Source organism: Pangasianodon hypophthalmus, chromosome 11, assembly GCF_027358585.1.
Source record: "Pangasianodon hypophthalmus isolate fPanHyp1 chromosome 11, fPanHyp1.pri, whole genome shotgun sequence".
Classification (NCBI taxonomy): domain Eukaryota; kingdom Metazoa; phylum Chordata; class Actinopteri; order Siluriformes; family Pangasiidae; genus Pangasianodon; species Pangasianodon hypophthalmus.
This window is the reverse complement of record NC_069720.1, coordinates 4,866,387-4,883,547: the sequence shown is the minus strand read 5'-3', so window position 1 is coordinate 4,883,547 and position 17,161 is coordinate 4,866,387. Positions and strand designations below refer to the sequence as shown.

Sequence of the window (17,161 nt, the reverse complement as noted above, 5' to 3'; positions counted from 1 at the left end):
CTGTAACTGTAAAATTGCAGTTAAAGTAGCTTTTTGTGAGCTTTACGTACTCTGACAGAGCAAACAAGAGACATGTTTTCATGGAGACGTCCATGTTTTTTCTCCACTTCACACATCAAGTGTCCTGAGTTGGGAAATGACATTATTACAACCTGCAAATTACCACTCACCAGTTGTCACACACTCAGCATTATGCTGCATTCGGCACAAAGTGCAACTTTGCAAACAACTGGTAAAAGCCACGGAAAATGCCCCCTCTACTTGAAATTTCAACTTGGGCTAATCTTCACTACCAGCTCCTTCCCTGCTTATGGAGTGACGTCAAATCGACACGGCCTCTCACACTGTGAAAAGAGTAAAGTCCCCCTTCTTTACTTTTAAATAAGCAACATTGCATAGCCAAGAGTGTGGTTATACTGAATATTGGCGCGGCTGTGACTCCGCTTAGCCACGAGCCTGCTGAGTGCTGTAGCTAATATTCCAATATTCCATGCCAATATTCAGTATAACCACATGATTGCAAGTGTGATATCGCTTTTATACAACAGTTCCATAATGTATATCCATGTTAAAGTATAAATTAGCAATAGCAGTATTGGCTTTGGATCAGTTAATATACAGATACAGTCCATCCCTCACGGGGGAGCCTGGAGCCTATCCCAGGGGACTTGGGGCACAAGGCAGGGGACACCCTGGAGGGGGTGCCAAGCCATTGCAGGGTACAATCGCACACAATTTAGAGATGCCAATCAGCCTACAATGCATGTCTTTGGAATAGGGGAGGAAACCTGAGTACCCAGAGGAAACCCCCAAAGCACGGGGAGAACATGTAGGCTCCACGCACAGAGGGCGGAGACGGGAATCGAACCCCCATCCCTGGTGGTGTGAGACAAACTTCCAACACTAAGTTAAATCTATAGCAATGATTATACTAATCTCTGTATTAATCTCTGAGCTCTCTTTGTGCACAGGGGCATTGTCATCCTGGATCAGGTTTGGGTTCCAGTGAAGGAAAATTGTAATGCTACAGTATACAAAGACATTCTATACAATTGTGTGCTTCCAACTTTGTGGGAACAGTTTGGGGAAGACCTACACATGGGTGTGATGGTCAGGTGTCTACAGACTTTTGGTCATGTAGTCTAGGTGGTGCTATTTCCACAGTTCGTAGCTCTCTATGTGAATCCATGTTCCGGGTGTAAAAGTCCAGTGCATGTTTTCCGGGAATCCGAGCTGAAGTCTGCCCTTTCCACGCCGCTGTTGCGCTCTACTCAGCCGGGGCATTTTGCTCAGATTGCTCTCGGGGAAGAAAAAAAAAGAAAACACACACATACACACACTTTCCGATCGTCTTTCTTTTCGGATCCTGTACTTCGTGGTGTCGCTGAGCTTCGTGTTTCGTCCCCGCGGCTCTGTGCAGTGAAGCGCTCCGCCGCCGGTATGGATTGATGTGATTTTTTTTCCGCCTCGCCAAGTTTTCGCTTCGGCCACCAGCTCCATGTTTCTCGGGGCGACTTTTCCGAAGTGACCGGCTCGCGGATGGTGTCGGAGGCGCGCAGGGTGAAGTGTGTGTTGGGGAAAGTGTGAGGGAGAGGCTCGGGGCCGGATTTCAGCACGGACTCCGGGCAGCTTTTCTGTTTTGTGTGTGTGTATGTGTGTGTGTGTGTTGTTTGTTGGAAACGAAACAAACATTTTTGTTTGAGCTGAAAGTGATGGCGGAGCGGGGAGCGCGCGTGCTCCTCTCTCTCCTCTGCCTCACCTCTGCGTGCTCGCTCGCGCCTGCACGCGCTCAGAAAGGTAAGTGCGTGGAAAATGCGTGCATTTGCACATTTTTTTTTTTTTTTTGGATTATTTTGTTGTGGATATATTTGTGTAAGTGCACAGGGTCCTGGAATGTGGCTCTCTTGCTAAAAGCTGAACACTACTCTGATTTCATTTGAGCTGCAGTCACTCCTGCTAGCCTTGAACATCTAGAGGTGCTTAGTGCTTCTTCATGTGCAGTGTTAAAGTTGCAATTGTGCATTTTTTTCCTTTTGCACATTGACAAAACAACTACAATTAGATGCATCTTATCTGCTGTGCTGTTTTGCACCAATGCATATGCACACCTAACTAATCTAATGTTACATTACATTCACTAATTCACATCCATTTGGATCAGAAAAATAACTAAATCACACTAAATTCTGCTTCACTAATAAGCATTAAGTGCTTGGAAATAAACTCTCCCTAGATATTCTAATGGATATACTCATATTTTTTCTAAACATGTCTTTCTGTCACATTAGTAGGGAAGTAGAGAGGTCAGTTTTGCTTTGTAGAGGAAAGAAAATATTAAATGTTGTTATTAAATTACTATGTAAGTATTTCTGCTTAACTGTTTTTTTTCTTTTGTTAATATTATGGCACATTGTCTAATACGTTAATGTTCTTCCTTTATAAAAGCACACTCTTGGGTTGGTGTATGTATAAGGCATACGAGAACATGTTACTTCAGTGGATTGTTCAGAGAACAATGAATCATGAGATATATGCATGATAAAATGTCTCTCTATTTCTATTTATTTGGTTGAAATTCTTGAGATGATTGCTTATGAATGACAAAACTCTCCTTGATAAACACAGAACACATGTTTAGCCTGAGGAATTCTGTGGCTAGGAGTTTTTCCTGCAACATCTGATTAATGGCTGAGCATGAAAACCCTGTTTCCTCTAATTTTGTTTAAAACGTGAATCACGTGAGGAGAAAAACCCTGCAGTTTGTTTCTTGGCTGTTGCATTTTGATAGCACGTCTGATGTGCGCTTGTTTGCTGGGCTTGGCAGAAGATGAATAATCCGAAATGCCTTGTGTGAAGCTGATAGATGAGGCCCGAATCCAGTCCGGGGACGTTTTGTGTGTGGAGCTGATGAAAGCTGCTCTCCTGCACAAGAAGCGCCGTGCCGTGGTTAAAAGAAATCCAGGGCTTTGCAGCAGATCAGTACAAAAGAGACGGATGGGGGGCTGGGTGGAACGGGTAGACTGTGTCTGGGAAGTAATAAAAGCGGGAGATTAAGGGGGAACGGGGAGTCCCTTTGGGAGTCGTGATTGGTTCCAGAGAATTGGCCAGGGATCTGTGTGCGAGCAGCAAGTTTCAAATTACTAACTGTTGGGTGCCCGTCTGCAAATATCTGTTTATTTGAAACATGTCTTTGAGGTCTAATGTGAACCATAAGCAGTAGTTTTTTAAGGGGTTAGGTTGCATGTAGTTGACCTAGTTGTACACTGTTACCTTTTTTTTTTTTTTGACCTAAAAGGAAGAGACAATAGCCCTGGAGGTTTTGGAGGTCTTGCAGGTCTTGCTGGTGTTTCATGACTGTTTCCTTTTCAACCATCATGCTAATGGAAATTTGTGTATTTGTGTTCTGTTTTATTGGGTTAATCCTGAGATTGTATAATGGGTTTAAACACTTTGTCTGCAGTGACTTCATCAATCTTTAGTTCTGGAGTATGTAATAACCTTTTGTCTTAATACAGAAGATAACAATCTAATCTTTTTCCTGTTGCCTAGACCCGGCGTATTCGGGTAAAATTCAGTTAAAAAAGGTCCAGTGCTATTAAAATTTCTTTCTTACAAAGGTTCAGGTAAGCAACTAACATGACAATGACGTCTACATTGACCCTTTAATGCTTAACCATTTGATTAGTTGATGGTTATAGATACGGCAAGTCAAAGTGGTTATGTTTTGTTATGTAGTGATGACTCAAATTCCCGCTTTTGACTCCAGACACGGATTCAACAGACGTGTGTTTTGAATTTGAGAATAAACACATACTTCTGGTCGTTCTGTTTTTCATCGTCGACTAAACAAGTCATGTTGTCAGTTCGCTAATTTGTGAGACTGGTGAGGAGAAATAAAATGAAAAATCTCTGAAAATCTGTGAAAATGCTTTCCTGCTTTTCTAAATAATATCTCTAGCCCTGTAGCTAGACTCTGGCCCAGTGAGCTTCCTTCAGCTAATACTTTACATAAATGCATGTGATTGGGTAAATCGCAGCAGAGGATCTGCTGCAGAGACTGTGCTTGTTCATGTTTAGAAAGCTAGATTTGCTGAACGACGGTTAGGTATTGTTTTTAATATGTATATTAGCTCTGCTGCAGTATATTTTCAAGTACCTGGTTCTGCCTGTTGAAATACTTTCCTGGATCTGCGTCCGGACCTCAGTCCAGCAGTTCACGCCCCCCGGCCTAGACCATTGCTGGTGGCCCGTTTCAGTGTCAGCCATTAGTGATGTTATTTTTCATGATATTCCTGTTAGGACTGCACAATATATCATTTGTTATTAGCATTGTAATATTAGCCATTGGCAATACTGATTATGCAGAAGGCTACAAAATGCAAATGAGCTCTTTCAAATGGGGTTTCAATATATTGCAAATGCAGACATAGTCGTAATATGTAGCACATAATATAATTTATATATCTGCTACATGCTGTATATAAATGTGTGCGTGATATTTGGAATGGATGCTTTTTATGCCTTTTTATGTAAATGTCTATTTTGTAATATATAATTAAATATGACTTGTGTGCAAAGATTCAGTCATGAATCAGTGAGGTGATTAAACAGAGCAGCTGAATATGTTAGTTCGGGCCTGATTACAGTGAAGGATAACCGTGTTTGCTACAGGCTGCTATGCCTCTGTCATGTCCCTTTGAGCTTGTTTCTGTCAGCTGAGTAGATGTTCAGCTTTCGTCTTGATATTGCCTCAGCTTGTTTGTTGAATAGAGTCAGTATCAGCCTATTACGCTTGTTATCGTTAGTCATGATAACTGATCCAGCTGTATGTTTTCAAATGTCAGAAAAACCATGAAGATCAATATCAGCGTAATAAATTCAGAATCGTCAGCAAGTGAATCTTTCTAGAGGCAAGACATGACAATAACCCCCAGCTGAGATATCCAGCCTTCGGTTTGCTTTATTAATTTGGATGGACAATAGACTCTTGGCTAATTGCCTAATGTGCAAATGAGAGCTTGCAAAAAGAATTTTAAATGAACCATGATTGACAGTGTGTGAGTTTTGTCGCCATGGACGATAGGACTCGCTGGCATGAAGCCATGTTTCATTCTTGGGGAAAAGAGATACGTGCTGGTCATCTACAGCTCTCTACCCCCGAGAGCTGTCAGTCTGAGTTTAGGAGGAAGGCGGGGGGGGGCAGGAGTTGGCACAGAGACTCGCAACATGGTAAGCCTAAATATCAAGAGACTCATGCTCTTTACTTGTGCAAGGAAGCTTAATGGATAAACAAAAAACTTGTCTGAAGCTGCATATGGGAAATGGGTATTTTTACATGTATTCCTTTGGCATACTGATTTAGCTAAAGCATACAGCTAAGCAGTTCAGCATTAGGGGCATTCCTCAAGGGTCTGGTAGTGGATCTCTGGTGTTTGAACTCACAACCTTTCAATTGCTAGCACAGAATCTTAAGCACTTCCATCGCACGCTTCCACTGCTGTATTGTTCAGAGATTACTGAGGTTCGTGGTATAAGCAGAGGTCAGCTACGTATTCTCACTGCAAAGACCCTGCATTTGGCATTTGAAGGAAAACAACTCTTTTTCCATTGTAGGCTCTGATCATGCAGAGTAACTGTTCCAGTGGCATTTCTGCTTACATATGGTTTGGAATGTGTTGCTTATAAACGATACCCAGCATGCTTTCTTTGATATGGTAAGCTAGAAGATCTGCTTGAGTGGGATGCCCTGATGTATTCCTTGATTGGTCCTACATTTAGCTCAACCCAGTGTGTACCCATTCCAATATCTAGCTTCCTCTTTTAATGTGCAGCAAAAATAGCCGAGATGGTCACATGGTTGGTGAGTGACATACTTGCATGAATTAGTATCTGGGTGGATAGTAAAATTTGAGAGCATTTGGAGCAAGCAAGGGTTGCACATTGGTGCAGCAGGTAGCGCTGCTGCCTCATGGCTTCAGGATCCCCGGTTCAAGCTCAGGTTACTGTTCATGTGGATGTTCTTCCTGTGTTGCATGTTCTATCACCTCCCAAAAATGTGCAAGTGGGTGGATTGGAGATTCTAAATTGCCCTGTTCGAGTGTGTGTGTGTGTGTGTGTGGGGGGGGTGCCCTGTGATGGACTGGCGCCCATCCAGGGTGTATTCCTATCTCGTGTCCAGTGTTTCTGGGGTAGGCTCTGGATCCACCGCAACCCTGACCAGGATAAAGTGGTTACTGAAGATGAATGAATGAATGAATGGAATAAACAAAGAAAAATGAAAAAAAATTTAGGTAACTTGTCGCAGCTATGGCAGTTTGGTTCCAACTTTGGCAGCTTTGTAAATAATGATTATAATATGAATAGACAGCAATCAGATGTTGGCGTTGTCATCTGCATTTTCAGCAACTTGCACGAGTTACGCTCAGGCTGCGTAATTGGTGGACAGAAAATCTGTCGCTTAAAATTCAAAGCAAATGCTTGTTACCCCTCCCCCATCCCCAGCAACTACGAATCAATGGTCTTCCCTGTAGCTGTTAATTGTAGCACTCTGACTTGTTCTGTGGGTGAACTTCTGCTGCAATGTCCCCTGCCAGCTTTCAGCAGCTGGCACGGATTACAGTGCTCGTGAGCTGTGAAAAGTCCTGCTCGGTGGAGCGAAGCCTGGCCCTGACTACATTTAGGTCATTTTCCCTGCTTCCCTGGAGATGAGGAAACAGTGCTGAGCAAATCTTTCCTTAAGTTAAAATTGGACTAGAGAATGTGATGGAACCTCATCAAAGCCCCGGTGAACCTGTTAAATGTTGCCTTGCCCTCTGGTGCAGTGGAGCGCCACATAATGTGACGAAGAACAAGCTATAGTTTCAACACTGCCCTACCCGGTTTCTCACATACCTTTATTCAGCTCTCAGAAAAACATATTGTGAGCTCATTTTTTGGCAGATAGCCCAATCTCATGCATTTTTAAAGTGAATAATAAGGACCTGGCAAACTGTAAATCATCCTAATTTGATTTCCCAATGCCTTCTGGCATTGTAGATCCTATTCAGCAGAGCATCTTGTTTTTATCTGTCTCTCTGGATGCATTCCAAGAATTTGCATTCCGAGTTTTAAGAGGCTAGTCAGGCGAAAACCTTCTATCAGTTGGTGATAATTATTTTGCTGTACACGAACCAGAACAAAAGTAAACTTGAACCTCGCTCAGATGAAAGCCATTTGTGAGGTCCTGTTTAGAGGAGGGAAATGTTTGAATCCATTTAACACTGACCCAGTTTGCTAGCATGCTTTGCTGCCCATCTCTTTTCCACCAAGCAAAGGCGGCCTGGCAACTCACAGCCATGCACCAGATTAATTAGTATTGTTTTTTTCTCTCTCCGTCCTCCTCTCTTCTCCTAGATCATCACTCATGAAAAGAGGACTGGAATTTTGTTTCTGACCTGTTTTCCGAGTTGTATTTAATCTTGGGACAAACTCTTGGGTGCTCAGCTTGTTGTACTTGTCATATTGGAGGAGAAAGAAATAACCTACATTTTATGGATTCAGAGTTTGGGTTGTTTTCTGTATCCAAGACATGAGTTCAGTAATTGAATGCTTCGAAGCTTGGTCCTCAAAGATTGGCTTAGATGGGTCAGTAGCTTTGGCAACACACTGGTGCTAGCATTAAAGTCCCACAACATACACAGGAAATCATTCCTAGTTAATTCCAAAAACATCATAGCCTCATGGCCAACCAAAAAGGCTTGAGGCAATTGAAATAAATGTAAACCATAAAAATAAACAAAATAGGCCATAGCGAAATCTTTGAAATGTTTAGTCCTGGGGCTGGTTCTTCCTGTATGGATTACTGATTTATGTTTACAATTTTGCATAATCTGGGATTTGTCTGTTCTTTGAAGGTGTTGTTGGAGTTGTTACCAAGACAACAACGGTTTTATTAACAGAAACTCGCCTGCATGATGCATTACTAAATGCATTGCATAATTACTAAATTGAGGTCATGTAACTGCTATTGAAAGGCCTTGTATTAATTAAAAAATTGTTAACATAGGGATGTGAGAGATCTCACCATTGACTGCCACAGTATAATTGTAGGCTCTTATGCATATAAATTATTTTTTTTTGGTCTGATCAAAACAGTTTCATTAGACTAGCAATAATAAACCAAAACAAGGGCACAGTTTTGTAAGTTAGAGAACTCTAAGTCATTTTAACTACCACATTAAACAGAACTGTGCTTGTCTGTGTGAAATAAAGACATTTTTAATGGTATCTCCAAGTAGCATTTACATTACTGCCAGTTGTTGACTTGCTGATCATGGTTTTGCGTCTTGATGTATATGTCTGTCCTTTCGAGGAAGATTAGAGCATAATGCAGTGCAACTAAACAACTAAATTGAACAACTAAATCTGGCTATACTAATCCAGTTCTCAGGTGCGCTCTAAGAGTCAAATTAGCCTGTTTGTAATGATTGCGATGAGTAGATCTAGCTTTATATTGTTTTATCTTGGATTTCTTAAGCGATGTTCGAAGAACGTAGCACTGTTACCGTTCCCAGCCATGCAGCAGGAGCAGCTGTTCTGTATAAAGGCTCAACAAATCCAAGAACTAAGATCACTGAAAATGACTTAAGTGTACCCATTCAGTCACAGTGCTGGGAAGCTTTTGACGGGCGCTGCAGGGGCCCACCCTCTAGATCAGTGGAAAAAAACCACACTTGAAGTGCTGTAGGGTGTAGGGTCCATCACAGAGGAAGAATTGTGAGTGTGTTGAAACACTCTGCCAGCCTGCCAGAACTCAGCCTGTGGCTCTTGGCACCTCCAGACGTGGTGAAGATCTCCGCTGTGCTGAGGCTGGCAGCTGGTTTATCTCAGAGGTCCAGAAAGGGCCCGCTGTACTGCCTGGCTCCGAAAGCAAACACTTTGCTCTTATTCACTTATGGGATCCAAGGAGGCAAAGTAGCACATTGGGCTTTGAACTAAAATATCAAATGGCGCAACTTTTTGAATTTGATAAAAAGCACATTTCTTACATTTTCCAACTGACGATGAAGCTCAGCCTCTAACATGGCATAAATGAAGGCTGATTTAATTCCAAGCGTATTTTTTTCTTTTGTTTTTTCCCCCCATTTTTCCCACAATTTGGTCACCTGTTAATTCTCACCCACCAGCCGGCTCTCCCCATCATACAGCAACTAAGAACCCTGGAGGCTGAAGGCTAACATGTGCTTCCTCTGGGACACGTGAAGCCAGCCAGGTTTAGGTTAATCAAGGGGGTGACAGGCTTCATGAATTTGTGATGAGATCCTGGGAATTAATGGACTCGCTCATTCTGTCTGTCCAGCATTTGAGATGTGAAAATGACCAAAATACACACCTCTATATAGCTTCTATTAGCAAATTAAAAAAAAACCCAGGACGTTTTTCTGTGGGTGATCCCCCTCAGGGGGCATCCAGCGGCTGGTGAGGCAGATGGTAGTTTAACAACAGGAAAAAAGGGTTGCTGGAGCTGCTCTTTAATTCCTCTTTTTGGTCTCTGTTTGTATAATCTTGGCTAATTAACCTCTCTTAGAGTATTTTCAGGTCTGTGGTTTGCTCATGCTTCTATAACGTCCTTCCTCTTGAAACCAGTGTGCATTTTTTTTTTGCTGTGTGGCCATGTCCAAGGTGAACTTGCAGTCTGAAAGTGCTGCGGTGGATAGAAAGCTGTTTGGGAGGTCTGAGAGATCCTCGGTGCTGATCCTGATGGAGCTAATAGGAGTCAGAGAGCGTGTGGGGACTGCACATTACAGCCTCTTTAATGCACAGCTGTCATGTAATGGAATTTCTCCTCTCTCACAGTGCTTACTTAGGGATAAATGCAAACACTAAAAGGTTTACAAAGCAAAATTAAATTATAATGGAATTTGCCAAGCCCTCCATTGTTTATTTTCTTCCCTGTGATTTCAAGTCGCACAATTCATTTATGTGGCATGACTTTCGTCAATGTATGTAAATGCATATATGTGACCCCGGGGGTTGTTCAGAGTGTTCCAAGTCATTATTCATTGGTGTTTATGGGACCGTCAAGGGGGCCTGGTTTAGTGTCTGTGGTGGGCTGGGGGTCATACTTCTGCTGTGCATACACAATGAGAGCCAAAGAGTTTCCTTTGGTTTAAGGGCATAAGCAAAGGCGTGATGGAAAGCAGCTGTCCGTACTCTCTCTCACTCCTCAGCATCTGACCCCACAACCTCGACCTCTGACCTGTGATGGATTAGATTTGAAACACAGGAAAGTAAGGATGCAGGGGACAAAGCCAGATCGAACACCTACAGAGTGGACTTGGCATTCCAGCGCTGGACCCATGGACACATGTCCCAGGACCTCAGGGAGACGTGTTTTTGATGAGCAGAAATGCCATTAAGGCGGGAAGCCAGCTGTGAGTGTAAAGGCTTAATGAGTTTGCCAGAAAGAGACTCGAGCACACGCATTTATCTACCTGAAGCCTACACAGAATTCTTTTTAATATGCTGAACAAATGGATTGAATGAAATGACACCTGATGTTCAGTTCTTATTATTTTCCTATGATTGGTGAAACATTATTTGGAGTGAGTTTGAATAATTTAATAAGTAAGCGTGATTTAATGTCTCTCTTGATTTGGATTATAAGGATTGGTGTAATAGTGTCAAATTTTGAGGCGAAATATTCTATCCAGTTTCCTCGGTGTAGTTTCTTTTGTACAAGATCTCAACACAAATTCACTTTTCATCTACTACCATCTTTCTTGAGTTAACCCATATTGAAAAGAGCACAAATAGGATCTTAGTGCAAACTGTTTTACTTCCATACGGCAGATCAGAAGGTTGTGACCCTGAGATATGTTAAAAAAAAATACCCATCACACCTTTCTCTGCCTTTCTTCTCCTACCACAAGTACTACTTTTCCACTGACAACTGCCAGGGAAATGGTGAGTGTTTTTAAAGAATCGGCCACACCGTTTTCCCCTTTTTGCAGTTCTACAAATTTTACAGTCCAAAGTTTTAAATTTTTTAAATTTTTTAACATTTTTTATTTTAAATTTTTTAAGTTAAATTGCCTTTAAAAATATTTTAAATTTTTTAAATAATTTTTCTTCTACTTTTCTTTCTTTACATTTTATTTCTTATTTATTTCCTTCTCCTCTTCCTCTCTTACAGTTGCCTTTAATAGTTTTAAAATAGTTTCATATTTCAGCTTTCTATTACTAACGAAATGCAGTGTTGTTTTATTAAAAAAAGGCAAAACAAAATGTTGCCAACATAACAGATGCATGTTTGTATCAATTTTAGCTATTCGTTCTCAGTGTGTAGCTGTTCAAAGAAAATGTTGTTAGCATTTGCATTATTAGTGTAGCTCCTGTTTAGGTTGTAGCTGATGGATCACTATGGCAAAATTTAGTATTTTTCAATATTTTTTAAGCTATGATCTTCAGAACCCTCAGCACTATTTGCCTTTTATATATGGCTACGTCATTAACATAATTAGTCATTCATGTAGTGACAAAATGGCGATTTCTCCCAAGAGCTTGATGCTTCCAGTATTTAATTCAAAGCAATTTTGGTGCTGCAGCAGAATAGAAACTTCCATCCTTCCAGATGGAAAAGCCTGGAATGGTTTAAGTTCAGGCACTTGCACCTTGTGAGCTGGTGTTCAGGGTGTCAGCTATAAATTTCCTATGTTGAATTGTAAAAGAATACATAATGGATTTAAATCCAATCCAAGGACATGATAGATGGGTAGAGATGGGTAGAGATGGGTAGGGTTGAGGAGGGCCGCCCACATCAGCCCACACCTGAATGATTCTCAACCAGGTTGGATAGTCAAAGGGGTCAGGGTTCAAGGGCTTTCCCTGGGGAAAGACTAAGAGACACACTGACTGTGAGTGAGTCCATACTGACTCCAGTAATACTTTCCAATGAAACAAAGACTGCACGTCCTCTGTAGCTGGCCTTGACCTCCAGCTTCCAGGACTTCAAGGAACCTGCCCTTTCTTTGGACATTTTCTTGGTTATTCCTCATGTGTAATCACCGCAATTAGTTATTTTGCATCCACCATATCTCCTGTTGTTGAAATATAGATGGTGGGGTTTATCTAGAAGTGAAGAGTTTCATGCTCCATTACAGTTTTGGTTCATTACTTTTAATCTTCTATGCAGTCTTTATGAAGTGGTATTGAGAAGGGAAGCAGGACCCATTTCACTCGTATTTAATTAAAAGTTGGTGACTTTTTTTCTTTGTGGTTTTTGGTCAGCGCTGCAGTGGCTCATATTGATAAGATTTCCCAAAGGGTAGACAATTGTGTGAAAAGCAGGAAGCCATTAGTAAGCCACGGCCCCATGTCTCTCGCCGCTGTGCAAATACTACTCCCCTCCACTCCTTCTTAACCAGCATGAATGGGCTTAGTGGTAATGATAATAACGGCAGGAAATGAGCACTCGCCGACCAGAAGCCGCACACTGACTTTGCCTGACATTTACCAAAGAGGCGACTGTCTCGGGACTAAAATAACAAAGTCCTGTTGAGTGAACAGTGGAGACGATGTCAATCTTTTTTTCCTCCTACAGATCAAATTACTGGAAAAGAAGAGTGTCAGGCTTTTGTCATTGATTTAAAGGAAGCACATGGACTAGTCTCTCTGGTTTTGTTTTGGCCATTGGGGAAAGGTTTCCAAATATTAACCTGTATTTTGAGTGAGTTGTAGGTTCGCCTCGGGTAGGTACGTCCGATTTGGCCCCATCTTCGGGGGTTAGGCTGGATTTCTCTTTTCATTCAGCATTGTGTGTCGTTTAATAACTTCTTGGAAACAGAAGGCATATCATTTGAACTCGCTCTATGAAACTGTATAACCCATTTCATTTTTCTTCCTTATAAGAACTGCTTTGAACAGACCTTTCAAGAGCGCTTGAGCCCATTCAAGTTGAGGTTTATCAGCTCTTGCAATTGAATTACGCAAGATAAACATTTCTTAATGTAATTTCCAGCTTTGCCTAGTTTTCTTGACCAGGAATAAATGGTAAGGTTCTATTCTTTGGGATTTAATGGAAATAGATCATGGTGCATTAATTTTTTTTGGCCGGAACCCTGTGCGTTTTTCGTCACTGCCACTGACCACGCGTTAATTTAGAGTAACTGCTGTAAGTGTAATTGCAGTTAAGTGATTTTGGGACGTGTGCTGGCCTGGGAAGTTCCCTGAGGTGTAACAGAAAGTGTGTCCTCTGGGGCAGAATTTCAATCTGTGCTTGTTGTATTGTTGATGATGTGTTATGTTTGTCTGAAGGAGACTGGGGGATGGAATATGCAGCATGACCAATCAGGGGATCATTTGAGGTTCGTTTATGTGCTCTTGACGTCCCAGGGGGCACATCTTAACCCGCTGCCTGCTGGGCTAGCATTCAATTTGTTACATCGTGAATCAAGTCTCGGACTGGATCCGGCACGGTCTATATTTTACCTGTTCCTCCTCTCTGCTTTGCTAAGTGCTTTGCTTTGCATCTATCATCTTGTGTTTTTGTATCACTTCATCATCTGGTGTCACCGGCCCAAACCTCAGGGTGTTGAATTGTATTGGTCTGGCCACGGCGGCGCCATCGTTGATCTAGGCTTTGTCACACACCTGAAGCCTCTTATTTATGAAAGTCTGTGGTCTCCAACAGACTTAGTATATTTTCTAGCTATTTACCATAAAGAGTGATGAAATTACAGAATGTGACAGTATATGTTCTATGAATTTATGTTCACAGCAAAAACAAGCTGTTTTTGTGCCTACCTTCCATATGGCGTACCTCTAAAATCTCATATTGCTTCAAAACAATTACGCGACAAAAAAAAAAAAAAAAAAAAAAAAAAAGCAAAGAATGAAAAATGAGTGCAGTGCAGAGATGCATGGCCGTGAAAAGGCCACCATACGTAAGGACGCACTATCCAATCTTGGTTTGCTATTAAGCTGCAGCTCTACCATCAGAGCACATTAGATCTGTCTCTCTTCGCAGTTGACGCCCATTAATAATTGATAGTGCTTTCTTACCCCATCCCGTGCTGTCAAAACGTTTGCTTCTCCACCCTTCCCCCAATACATCTCTGCTCGGTTCCCATCAGGTTCTCATCCAGCATCAGTGTGTGTAGACCATGCCCGTGCATCTCTTTTTAGACCAAACCAAATGAATCAGTGTCATTGTATCAAAGCGCCAGTCATATTTGGTGTCTTAGAAAGATGATTTATCTGCACCCTTTGTTAAGGGCTGTGAAAACAACGCCTCTGGACATAGTCTTGCTGTGTAGGGGGCACCACGCTTCTTTTTCCTCCCTCCATTCTCCTTGTCAAACTCAATGGATGCATTTTGAAGGCTGTGCAATCAAGGCTGGCAGCAGTGGCGTGCGTAGTATCATGTAATCATTTTCTCTGAAGACTGCAACCCATGCTAGCCGTATAATGTGTGGAAAAAAAAAAAAAAAAAACCTCATGCTGTCTCAGCATACTACAGAGGATGCTACATCAATGAAAAATAAGGTGTTTAATGTGGACTTCTTCCAGGCACTATAGAAAACAGGCAGTTTTTCCACTATTCCAGTTCAACTGGTACATTTACTAATGCAAATGCAGAAATTTCCATACCCTAGCTGAGACTATGTATCTGTTTTCCATTACGTTAAGAGTGCTCTGAAGGTAGTGGGGTGTGGACTAGTGATGCGTACAGTTAGTAAACGATATAATCTTTCCATAGTCTGTAACAATGACTTACTAGACTGATGCAAATGGGAGTAAAATCCCAGAGATACCAGTAATAATTACATTAACCCACCTTCCAATATATAACTAAACATGCATGAATATGGCTTTAGTATCTTTTCTTTTTTATAATAAATCATGCAGTCAGTACTTTATAGTAGGCCTTTTTCACACTTCTGGGTGCAGGAAGTGGCTTTTGCATGGTAACTCTACTTCTGCTACAACAACAACAACAGTGCTGTGAAAGAAAGCCACATGGAATCACACACTGTTTGAGAAGTTTTATGAAAAAAATTGAAGAAACAGTTTGAAATATCAGCACAAGTAGAGTTTAGGGGGCTAACAAATTGCAACTGCAGTTGAGTGGAAAATCATTGTAATCGATGCTAAAATCTGACTCTCAGAGCTTAACCTTAAGTTTGTGTGGCTCTTTGTTCCTCCTCACTGACTGATAACGTCTAGCTCTGATTACCACCTCACTCTCGACTACATTTGACATACTAACTTAAGTTTTACTAACTTCTTCGCCTCTACAATGTTAGAATTTTTAATGCAGTTATTGGAAATGAACTGGAATGTGGTAAATATGAAGCAGTTAACTGTATATCTAGCGACTCATCATCAGTGCTAAGAAAGGAAGTGTTGGTCCTTCGCAGAACCCATGGTCTAGACTGTTCTTATCTTAACCTTAGATACTGATGTGCTCAGGATTCTGGGTTGTTGTTGTGTTTCTCTTTAATGTGATTTGGGAGTTTAAGAAAAAAAAAGAGATTGTGATGTTCCTGGGAATGCAAATGTCATGGTGACATGAGGTTATGGGGAAAAAAACTTTTTTACATAGATTATCTCGTATATATATGTGTATATATATATATATATATATATATATATATATATATATATATATATATATATATATATATATATATATATATATACACACACATACACACACTATATATATCTTGATGTATAGTTATATATCTTGCTGTATAGTGTTTATAGTTTTCTAACAGTTAAAAACTTTGAAACACTAATATGATATTTCTGTACTGAATCAGAAAGATTTAATTTTTCCCCGGTTTTTAGTGTTTATTTTTTTTTTTTATCTATTATTATGTATGAATGTAAAGTTGTATAAATTTTATTTATTTATTTATTTATTTATTTATTTATTCCAAAAAAGGTACTACTGTTTATACTTTGTACTACTGTTTTGCCAGCAGTTCGTTAGCAAGCCTGTTTATATCGTGATACGTATCATGCATTATAGAAATGTCTTGAAATATTGTGATATGATATTTTTGTCATATCACCCAGCCTTATATAGAAGGTTTTAGTCAAGAATTTCACCTTCTGGCTTTATATCATTGAGTCTCCTTTAAAAGATTGAATGCAACATCAAATCGTTTTAGAGCCGTTGAGAAACTATAAACCTGAACCACCTGAATCTTGATTAATTTCTCTGGCTATTAATCACTGTGTTGTAATGGTGACTTCCGACTGCGACATAACAGCCCCACTGTCAGCCGTTAGGATTAATGTGGAGCTCATAGTTACGGTGTGATATATGGATACTATATGAAAGTGGAAAACATTGCAGCAGGATGTTTTGAAAGCAGTATTAGTTTTTGTCATTAATATTACATTTACTCATTTTATTTATGACTGATGAACAAATAATTGCAGCATACAAATGAGGGATGACATCTTGCATCTCCTGAATGCAAATGTGTACAGAAATAACATCATTACAGATTGACTCAGAAAGAAAAAGCAGCCGATATTGCTGTAGTCATCAGATGTGTGGTTTATTTCCACCCGAGGGAAATACTTGAAAGCTGCCGAGAAACGCTTTACGAATACGGCATTTCGCACGGTCTCACAGGGTCGAAGTGTGGCTTGAAAAAATCTTTACCTGTTCGATGAAAATTACATTAATTTTTTTCTTTTGGAATGATTATATCCTTTTTCTTGGAAAGGGAGAGGTTTGGAGGAGGTGTAACGCTTTTAGCCGAATTTTAATCACTGTGGAATGTTATGCCTTTTAAAGAGGTACGTCACTGGGGAGTGCGGAGCTTTATGCTCTCTAATTAAATCAGCGCTCTGTGGTCGGGGATATCTTTACATATGTAATGTGATACCTCTCAATGTATCTTTTTTTTTTTGCAGTTTGGCATCTGCTGCTTTTGGATGTACCAATGAGGTTGAGATATGAGCTCTAGTTGTTTTTTTTCCCCCAAATTACCAAAATATGTGGTGCAAAGAAGCCTTGAAATGCATAAACGGACTAAACAAGCAGTGATGTGTGAAAGTACTGCTGTAATTAAATTTCTTTCTTTTTTTTCCCTCCCTTTCTTTTGCTGAGCTATGGGAATATCATGAACATCTCATGAAAGTAAGGTTTTCCATGTAACCT

At 40.7% G+C, this 17,161-nt stretch overlaps 1 protein-coding gene across 10 annotated transcripts in view; it reads left to right on the top strand.

The window, feature by feature from the left end:
* The first annotated feature begins 1,212 nt into the window (after positions 1 to 1,212).
* The window catches only part of neo1a (neogenin 1a), a 126,480-nt gene continuing 110,531 nt past the window's right edge, over positions 1,213 to 17,161 (top strand). For 7 of the 10 annotated variants that reach the window (XM_053238057.1, XM_053238056.1, XM_053238055.1 and 4 more), the window contains exon 1: positions 1,214 to 1,797. In XM_053238057.1, the coding sequence (XP_053094032.1) occupies positions 1,713 to 1,797 (85 nt within the window). In that variant the 5' untranslated portion in view covers positions 1,214 to 1,712. Of the gene's footprint in view, positions 1,798 to 17,161 lie in introns of all 10 variants that reach the window. The other 3 variants (XM_053238061.1, XM_053238060.1, XM_053238058.1) reach the window with 2 other exon arrangements.